Source organism: Marmota marmota, unplaced genomic scaffold, assembly GCF_001458135.2.
Source record: "Marmota marmota marmota unplaced genomic scaffold, marMar, whole genome shotgun sequence".
Classification (NCBI taxonomy): domain Eukaryota; kingdom Metazoa; phylum Chordata; class Mammalia; order Rodentia; family Sciuridae; genus Marmota; species Marmota marmota.
The window spans coordinates 18,181,626-18,191,074 of record NW_026000168.1 but is presented as its reverse complement, the minus strand read 5'-3'; the positions used below and the strand labels follow the sequence as shown (position 1 = coordinate 18,191,074).

At 54.2% G+C, this 9,449-nt stretch overlaps 2 protein-coding genes and 1 long non-coding RNA gene across 4 annotated transcripts in view; all 3 read left to right on the top strand.

Annotated features, from left to right (window-relative positions):
- LOC125611710 (formin-like protein 16) overlaps positions 1-1,763 on the top strand; it is a 5,232-nt gene extending 3,469 nt beyond the window's left edge. Inside the window, exons 2-4 of the mRNA XM_048786971.1 lie at positions 5-456; positions 765-917; positions 1,648-1,763. Coding sequence (XP_048642928.1) covers positions 5-456; positions 765-917; positions 1,648-1,676 — 634 coding nt within the window. The 3' untranslated portion in view covers positions 1,677-1,763. The remainder of the gene's footprint in view (positions 1-4; positions 457-764; positions 918-1,647) is intronic.
- Positions 1,764-3,918: 2,155 nt separating this feature from the next.
- Positions 3,919-5,471, top strand: LOC125611759. Its single transcript, XR_007342011.1, has 2 exons — positions 3,919-4,218; positions 4,855-5,471. It is a non-coding gene; the product is annotated as an uncharacterized LOC125611759 (long non-coding RNA).
- Positions 5,472-6,379: 908 nt separating this feature from the next.
- The window catches only part of Cfap100 (cilia and flagella associated protein 100), a 13,408-nt gene continuing 10,338 nt past the window's right edge, over positions 6,380-9,449 (top strand). For both annotated transcript variants that reach the window (XM_048787167.1, XM_048787171.1), the window contains exon 1: positions 6,380-6,400. The gene's annotated coding sequence lies outside the window, so the exon portion shown is untranslated. The remainder of the gene's footprint in view (positions 6,401-9,449) is intronic.

Sequence of the window (9,449 nt, the reverse complement as noted above, 5' to 3'; positions counted from 1 at the left end):
CCAGCGGCCAGGCCCAGGCGTCCTGCTGGCCGCCCGGGCTGAGCTGGGGGCGGCCGCCCGGTCGGGGTCTGGGCGGCCGCGGGCCGGGCCGCGGGTCCCTGCGCTCGCTCGCCCGCTGCCCGCTGCGGCGGAGTCTCGCCCGCCGGCCGCGCTCTGCGCTCCCTCCCGGCCGCTCACGTGACGCCGCGGGCGCCGCGAAGGCTCGCAGGAGGCTCGGCCTCGGGCGCGCTTCCCATTGGCCAGCGCCGCGCGTCACGCGCCCCGCCCCGCCCAGGCCCCGCCCAGACCACGCCCCCGACACGCCCCCGCCACTCCAGCCCCCAGCGCCGCGCGGGGCTCAGAGCCCGGGAACTGCTGGGGCTGCGCGCAGCCAGATCTGGCGCCAGATCCGGCCTCCAGCGGTCCACCCGCTGCCTCCGCGTCCACGAGGGTCCGCTTCCCAAGCTCGGTCCCCAGGTGAGGACGTGAGGCGAGCCCTGGGGCCTAAGAAGGGCGCTGAAAGGGTGCCCCCGAGCTGTCCACCCACCGGGGACATGGCTGGCGGGGTCAGCTGCGCAACCCCGTGTCCACCCCGCGCGATCCGCTCTCCCGATGCTGCCGGGTGAATCAGGGGACTTGCCTGGGGGCTGTTGTTGGAGAAATACGGTGTCTGGTCGTCCCGCTGGGCAAGCCACCAGCGCTGCCAGCCTGGCCTCCGACTGCCCCGGAGGTTTGCTGACGTCCCCTGGAGGCCGGTGACAGCGGCTCTCCGGGGACACCTTCAGGGCTCCTGGTCTACGGAGCGCGGTTCTCGGGGCTGCTCCAGTCCGAAGCGATTTCCTCCGGATGCGTTGGCGCCCAGCTGAGAGAGAGAGAGATAGAGAGAGAGAGAGAGAGAGAGAGAGCGCTCTGGGAAGTCAGCGGTCAGCGCGAGAGAGGCAAGTGAGCCGCGAGTGCCAGTCCCCTGCGGCGCCCTTTGACCCACATTCCAGCCGGATCCCCAGCCAAGCGTTTCCCAGACCCAGAACCCACTCAGAGGGCGCAGCAGGAAGGAGAGGGGCCAGGCGAGCTGGTCTGGCTGCACCACGGGGCATCTAACGCATGGCCACCCCTTGGGCACGTGGACAGCGCTCCTTCTATGAAGCTGACTCCTTCTCCCGGGAGGCGGGGGAGCATGATCTGGAGCTAGTGAGGGGGTCGAGGTCCCGCGTCGGGTGTATTGGACAACTGCAGCAAAGGGTCAGAAGACGCTTGAAACTAAGGTGCGTCCTCAGCAGCCTTAGCGCTAGGGGCGCCGAGGGTCCGCAAACCCAAAAACAGTCAGGATGACTCTGTTGAAATCAGAGTCACATCATGTCCCTCTCGGCTGTTTTAATTTTCCTATCCCATTTTAGCTTTTTTTTCTTTTTCTTGGCAACTATTACCTTTTTAACATTTTTCCCCCCACAATTTTGGGGATTGAACCCTCCGCCCTTTTTATTTTTTATTTTTTGTCTTGAGACAAGGTTTCACTAATGTTTTTGAGGCTGGCCTCCAACTTGCAATCCTCCAGCCCCAGCCTCCTGAGTCACTGGGATGATAGTCATGAGACGCCGGGCCTGGCTTTGCCTTCTTACTTTATTACGTATTTTCCATTTTCTATTATTTATCCTTTGTCTCCTCCAACAGAATGGAAGCTCCATCCCGGCCAGCAGTGATTTCTAGCCCTTCATATCTTCAGCATGAAGCATACAGTAGGCACCCAATAGTTGAATGAATAAATTTCAGAAAGACTTAAACCTGAATGACGGGTTGGATGCACGTCCCCAGCGCACACAGCGTGTCAAGATCTGCCCTGGAATCTTTGAGACGCCTCCCCTCGCAGATGTTGCAGGGGTGTGCAGAGCTGGCACCATCCAGCGGCCCTCTGTGCTGTGGGGGTGTATGAGTCAGCTACAGCCGCGTAACAGATAACCAGAGCAGGATGCGCACGCCTCACCGTCCCGGAAGCCGGGAGTCCACTATCAAGGGGTCTTGGGTTAACTCCCCCAAGGCCTCTCTCTTTGGCTGTAGATGGCATGACCCCTGTGTCCCCCTGGGGTCTCCACTTCCCCCCCCCCCCCGTGTGTGACCGTGTCACCATGAAGCCCATGATGCTTGGTCAGCGATCTCAGGTCCATGGTACCCCAGAGCTCCTCACCCAGAGCCACCTGCTGATGGAGGGCCACGGGACACCGTCCCTCTGTCCCAGTCAGATGTTCCCAGCCCACAGCAGGAACATTCACCCGTCATCCACCCTGTGCATCCAAGATGTCTTCGAATCCTCGCAGGGACCAGACGCCTTAAGTGTCCTGAAAGGACGTGGCTTCCTCTGACCACAGGGCCTTTGCACCAGCTGACCACAGGGCCTTTGCACTCACTGCTCCCTCTATTGAGAACCCTCACCCCAGTCAACACAGCTCCTTCTTTGACTCCGATCTCAAATTTCACCCCCGAACCTCCTTTACAGCCAGTCCGTCTCTGTGGGAGCGGATTTCCAAACACGGGTCATTATTTATTTATTTGCAGATGTCTCTCCCCGTCCTGAGGGTTGTCAGGTATCCAGTCCCCCTTTCTCAGAACTCAGAGTTAACACTTATGAGTGATTGCTGTATACCCTGAGGGGTGCTTCACAAATTCCATCTCACCTAAGCCTTCACCTTCCTGAGTGGTAGGAACTATTCCCATTGCCAAGGCCATCATGACTCCGTAAGGCTATGGTCACCACTACCCCCGGCAGAACTCTGAGCAATGTCATTCCTTTTGGTACCAGGGATTGAACCCAGGGTCACTTAGCCACAGAGCCCCATCCCCAACCCTGTTTTGTGTTTTATTTAGAGACAGGGTCTCACTGAGTCGCTTGAGGTCTTGCTAAACTGCTGAGGCTGGCCTCCAACTTATGATTCTCCTGCCCCAGCCTCCCAAGTCGATGGGATCACAGGCATATGCCACCACGCCCCTCCCTACCCCCCCAGCTATGTAATTATTGATGGAATTTGTGCAAAATTCCACCAAAATATCAAATAGCACAACGGTTATGCCTCAGAACAACAACAACAAAAATAACCACAACAGATGGAAATTATGGGAGAAAAATTCCAGTCAAGGTTTCAATGTCCTCTGGAAGGGAACTGAATTTATAGCCAGAAGAAGTAAGGACGGGTTCAGCTCACGTCCCCCGGTCCCAGCCTGCCCTCCCCAGCTGAATCTGGCTGTTGGTGGGTACCAGGGAGTTAATGAGTCACCAGTGCCTGGCTAAAGTCCTCCAGGTTGAACACATGTTTTGGGGACGACCTCGGGACACAAGTTCCCATCCACTTTCCCCAGGGTGGCCATCCCTGACAGACCGGGGGTCACCGGCTGTCACTCGACTCTAAGCAGCTCTCAAGGAACAGAGGGTGGGCTGGGGGTGGCCACTGTTCAGGGGGACTCGGAGGTCGGAGAAATGCCACCACCACCCCCAGCCGGATGCTGGCCACAGCCAGATTGAGGGAGGAATTCCTGGTCATTTCAAAAACACAGCAGGGCACATAGTGGTCCCTGGTTGGGTAGAGATGACACACAAGTGACCAGGTCTTGCAGAGGGCAATTTCCCAACTTGCACTGACCACAGGAACAGCATGGGAACAAGACACCCCACTCCTTTTTTTAAAAATGCAATTGCCAAAGATGTCTGAAGGTCTTCGGTGGCTGGAAGGAAGTCCAGTTGATTCGTGTCCAGCAGGTGACCTCACCTGCAGGCTGAGCTCCCGAGCCCTGGGTCTGCATCTAGGGACCACAGAGATGCTCAGCTCTGGTCCTACTAACGGGATGTCACACTTGAGAAAGAAACAGGACACTGATGGGTGTCCACCCCAAGGAAGTCCACTGACTAAGTTCCAGCTGCAGAGCAACTGATCCACACAGTCCAGGGGCCCGGTGTCCCTCCCACCCGCCACCCCGTGGGACCACTGCATGGAGATATGGGCATAGAGGCGGGTCCATTTTGGAAACATCGCATGGTGACCACAGTCGTGCGCACATGGTTCGACCTCTTGCTTTTGTGCATCAAGCAGGTCCCATCTGGGTCCCTGGGCTCTGCTGTCCGGTGACACTGCGCATGCTCCGCCCGCCAGCACCCCCTGCTGGCCATCATTTCGGCGGGGGCAACGGGCGCCCCGGGACCTTGTGGCAGGCACTTGCTGGCTCGGGTGTCGGTAGAAGCCCTCCTTTGACAGGCAGGTCAGAGTGGGGGACAAGGAGGACGAGGCCAATGGGTACTTACTTTTTTTTGGGGGGGTACCAGGGATTGACCCCAGGGGTGCTTCACCCCTGAGCCCCTTCCCCAGCCCTTTTTATTTTATTTAGAGACAGGGTCTCGCTGAATTGCTCAGGGCCTCACTAAGTTGCTGAGGCTGGCCTCCAACTTGCGATCCTCCTGCCTCAGCCTCCGGAGCTGCTGGGATGACAGGTGTGCGCCACCGCGCCTGGCCTCACTCTGGTTTTGATTTGCATTTCCCTAATGGCTAATGATATGGAACATTTTCATATATTTCCCTATTGGCCATCTGTAGTTCTTCTTTTGATAAGTGTCGGTCTAATGGATTGGCCCATTTGGGAACTGGGGGTATTTGAGTTTTGGGGAACAGTTTTGTGAGCCCTTTGTGTATTCTATGGATGAGGCCAGGTAGCAAGGATTTCCTCCCATCCTGCGGGCTCTCTCTTCACATTGATCCCTTTGCTGGGCAGAAGCGTTTCGATCTGATGCCACCACATTTACTAACCTTGGCAGTTATTTCTCGGGACTTAGGGGGTCCTGTTGAGAACATCACCGTCTGTGCCTCAGTGCTGGAGGGTCGACCCCATGTTTCCTTCTAGGTCTGGTTCCTGACCTAATTCCGAGGGCTTGGATCCATTTCACGTTGGCTTTTGTGCAGGGTGAGAGAGAAGGGTCTGGTCTCCCTCTTCCATCGGCAAATGGCGACGATTTGAGTTCTTTCTTTCCTATTTTTATCCACTTTATTTCCTCTCTTTCCTAATTGCCCTGGCTACAGTGTCTTGAGGAGGGTTTCCTCAGTGTTTTATCCTAAATGGGGCACCGGGTTGGGTCAACGGCCTTCTCTGCACCCACCGAGATGCCTACGTGACATTTGTCATTAATTCTGCTTCTGTGCTGGGTTACAGTAATTGACTCGGGGAAGTCGAACCATCCTTGCATTCCTGGTATAAAGCCAATGCGGCCATGATGGTCCATCTCGGTTGCTAAATGTGATTGGCGGATATTTTATTAAGTATTTTTGCATCTCGGTTCACCAGGGATATTGGTCTGAGTTTTCTTGCCTCGAGATGTGTCCTTCTCTGGTTTTGGTATGAGTGTGAGGTTGACCTCAGACAATGGATTTGGACGGGTTCCATCCCTTTGTATTTTATGGAATACATTTGAGGAGCATTGGCATTAGATCTTCTTTAAAGGTTTGGTACAATTCAGCTGAGAATCTGTCTGGTCCCAGGCTTTTCTTTGTTTAATATCTTTTGTTTGTTGTTTGTTGGTTGGTTGGTATCAGGGATTGAACCCTAGCAATAATCCAAACCCTAACCCTAACCCTATTGAACCCTATTGGGCTCAGGATTGAACCCTGAGCCCCATCCCCAGCCCTTTTTATATTTTATTTAGAGACAGGGTCTCCCTGAGTTGCTTAGGGCCTCACCAAGTTGCTGAGGCTGGCCTCCAACTTGTCATCCTCCTGCCTCAGCCTCCTGAGCCTCTGGGATGACAGGCATGTGCCCTGCATCTGGCTGTTAAGTGGCTTTTTAATCACTTTTTCTATCTCAATTGCTGTTATTGGTCTGTTTAGGTTTTCTATATCTTCTTCGTCCAATGTTGGCAGGTCATGTGTGTCTAGAAATATATCCATTTTCTTGTAGATTTTCTAATTTATTGGAGACGTTTTAAAAACCACTCCCTGATGGTCCTCTGTGATGCTGTAATGTCTGTGGTGATGTCTCATTTTCTCTCTGTAATGTCTGTGGTGATGTCTCGTTTTTCTCATTATTAGGTATTTATTTGGGGTCTTTCTGATTTTCTCAGACAACCACTCATAGCTATGAACCTTCCTCTTAGAACGGCCTTTACAGTGTCCCACTCCCAGAGGTTCTGAGAAGTTGTATCACTATTCTCATTGGATTCTAAGGATTTTTTATTATTATTATTTCTCTCCTGATTTCTTCAATCTCCAAGCTCATCTTCAAAACTACATTTTCTGGGCTGGGGCTGGGGCTCAGGGGTACAGAGCACTTGCCTAGCATATGTGAGGCCCTGGGTTCGATTCTCACCACTGCATATAAATAAATAAAGGTCCATGACTTGTATTTTTCAGGTACAGAGAGTCTTTGCTGCGCGGACATCAGGATGATTGATCTATCTGTGAGCGAGGTGTGTTGAAATCACCCCGTTATTGTTGGACGGGGGTCTCTCCGAGGCTTTTAGTAGTGTCCATTTTATGGAATCAGTCGCTCTCACATTGGTGCCATGAATATTGCTGTATCTTCTTGTTGGATGGCGGCTCCGTCTCTTCTGATGAATTCTGCCCTGAGGTCGGCTTCACGACACAGGAGATCAGCTGCCCCAGCTTGTTTGGGGGCTCCGTTCCCGTGGTGTATCAATGTCCGTCCTTCCGTGTTCTTTGCCTGTGGCGGTGTCTTGCCCACCACATGGAGCTGGGACTTGAGTTTTAGTTCCTGCCAACTTATGTCTTTGAATTGGAGGGTTGAGATCATTTGCGTTCAATGTTACTAGAGTGCGATGTTTATGAATTCCTGACATTTTAATTTATTTCTAATGCTTAGTTGGATCCTGTTTCTCATTTGCTTAAGCTACTCTTCAGATGAGATGTGAGCATTTGGGAGCTTTGGGATTTTAAAACATTTCTTCTGTGTGCAGCATTTCTTTAATAAGTTATGAAGCGCCAGCTTAGTAATGAGGAATTTTTTTAAATTTCTGCTTATCTTGGAAAGTTTTTATTTCCCCTTCATGGGAAATAAATACCGGGGGGTTGAACTCAGGGGCATTTGACCCCTGATCTCTGTCCCCAGCCCTAGTTTATATTTTACTTAAGAGACAGGGTCTCACTGAGTTGCTTAGGCTTCAGTTTTTGCTGAGGCTGGCCTCCAATTTGCGATCCTCCGGCCTCGGCCTCCTAACTGCTGATGTCCTGAGCTGGCTTAAGGTTGGGGGAGGTTTGCCATCGGGCGCGGGGTGCAAGGACGAGGGTGTTGGAATTTGGGCCGAGGGACCCCCGGCTGTGGGACCCTCCCGCATCTCTCTGCAAGTGCCTTCAGCGATCCGAGAAGGCGCTCTGGGGGAGGGGGGGGTCGCTGCTGTCCCCATAGCAGCCCTGCAGATAGGGACCTCAAGACGGCAGCCACCACTTGCTCCGTGCACCCGCCCCAGGGACCCGAGATCAGGGGACTGAGGGGACAGCGGCCCCCGGGCAGGCAAAGCCAAGGTCGCCACAGCGCTGTTTGCGTGGATCCGCTGTGGAGCGTCTTTCAACTTGTTTACAATCTGCGTCACCGGGAACCTTTCACCGCGGAGGGGACAAAAGGTTCCTCTTTTGCAAGTCCTGGGAGAACCGGCGGCGCCACCAGGGCCCCGCGAGGAGCTGGTGCAGGGCGCCGCCCCGTGGCCAGTTTAGGCATTGCACACCCCGGGTACCCACTCCGCTGAGTGTCCTGAGTTTTTTTCGGGGTGTTGCGGTACCAGGGATGGAACCCAGGGGTGCTTCACCACAGAGCCCCATCCCCAGTCCTTTTTATATTTTATTTAGAGACAGGCTCTCCCTGAGCTGCTTAGAGCCTTGCTAAGTTGGCTGAGGCTGGCCTCCAATTGGCGATCTTCCTGCCTCAGCCTCCCAAGCCTCTGGGAGGACAGCCATGCGCCACCGCCCCCAGCACCCGCCTTTTACCTACCCCTACACCATACTGGACATGCTGCAGCACCTGTCCACAGCACCAACCATCCGTCCATCCACCACAATCCCGGTGCCAAAAAATAAAATAAAAAATGCGCTGGGGCTAGGCTCTGCAGCAGAGCACCTGCCTAGTGTGTGGGAGGCCCTAGGTCCCGTCCTCAGCACCACATAAAAATAAGTAAATAAAATAAAAGTATGCTGTCCACCTACAAATGAAAAAAAAATTAACAACTTTCCCGCTTGTATTTGACAGGTTTTTTGTTGCTGTGACTCAAGGACCCACCAGCACAACTGTAGAGGGAGACAGGGGTGTCCGAGGTCCCAGTCCACAGATGGCGGCTCCAATCCTGGCCGAGGGGAGGCAGGACATCATGGAGGAAGAGTGTGGGGAGGGAGAAGCTCCCATGGGGACCAGGGAGCAGGGACTCCACTCTCCAGGGACAAAGAGAGACCCCAAGCCACGGCCCCAAGGCCACCTCCTCCCCATACCCCACCTGCCTCCAGGGGCCACCAGGGGACCCCAGGGAGCCATTCACTGCCAGAGTTTAGGCCTCACACCCCCTCACTCCTCCTCTGGACCTTCCTGTGTCACCTCCCACGGGGGCTCTGGGGACACTCACAGCCAGACCTGTCTCTGATGACCCCAATCCCAAACCGAACCCCTTACACAGACCAGAACACCCTTTAGAATAATTGTTAACTTTTTCCCAAAACATTTTATTATGAAAGATTCTCGAACTTCAAGCGTCCAAAACGAGCAAAGAATTTTGTAGTAACCCACATGCCTTGGGCATGCGCTCTGTGGTCACCCCGCTGGTGTTCTTGCCTCACCTCATTCCTGCCTTCTCCGGATCTGTCCCTGCACGTCTCCATCAATCCATCTTATTTTTTTCAAAAAACAGGCTTTTAGCCAGGCACAGTGGTTCACACCTGTAATCTCAGTGACTCAGGAGGCTGAGGCAGGAGGATCTCAAGTTAGAGGCCAGCCTCAGCAACTTAGCATAGACCCTGTCTCTAAATAAAATACGAAAAGGAATGGGGTCGGGGCTCAGGGGTTCAGGGCCCTGGGTTCAATTCCTGGTGCCAGTAAAAATAAGGCTTTAATCCGTAAGTGATCTGAGGCTCAGAATGGAATTTCCAAATCAGGCCACATTTTCTAGACGGTTTCCTTCCTCCCTCTCTCCCTCCCTCCCTTCCTCCCTTCCTTCCTTCCTTCACCAGGGCACACAAACCAGGGGCACTCAGCCACGGAGCCCCGTCCCCAGCCCTCAGGGTCTCGCTGAGTTACTTAGGGCCTCGTTCAGTTGCCGAGGCTGGCCTCCACCCTGCGATCCTCCTGTCTCAGCCTCCAGAGCCACTGGGATGGCAGGCGCGTGCCATCGGACGCAGCCCAGCAGTTGCCCTTTGTCAAAGGCCCTTCTAGAAAGTGCAGCCGCCTCCGACGGGAGGGGACCAGGTCTATTTTTGCTCCAGGACGAAAGAAGAAAAAGCGCTCTGAGGAAG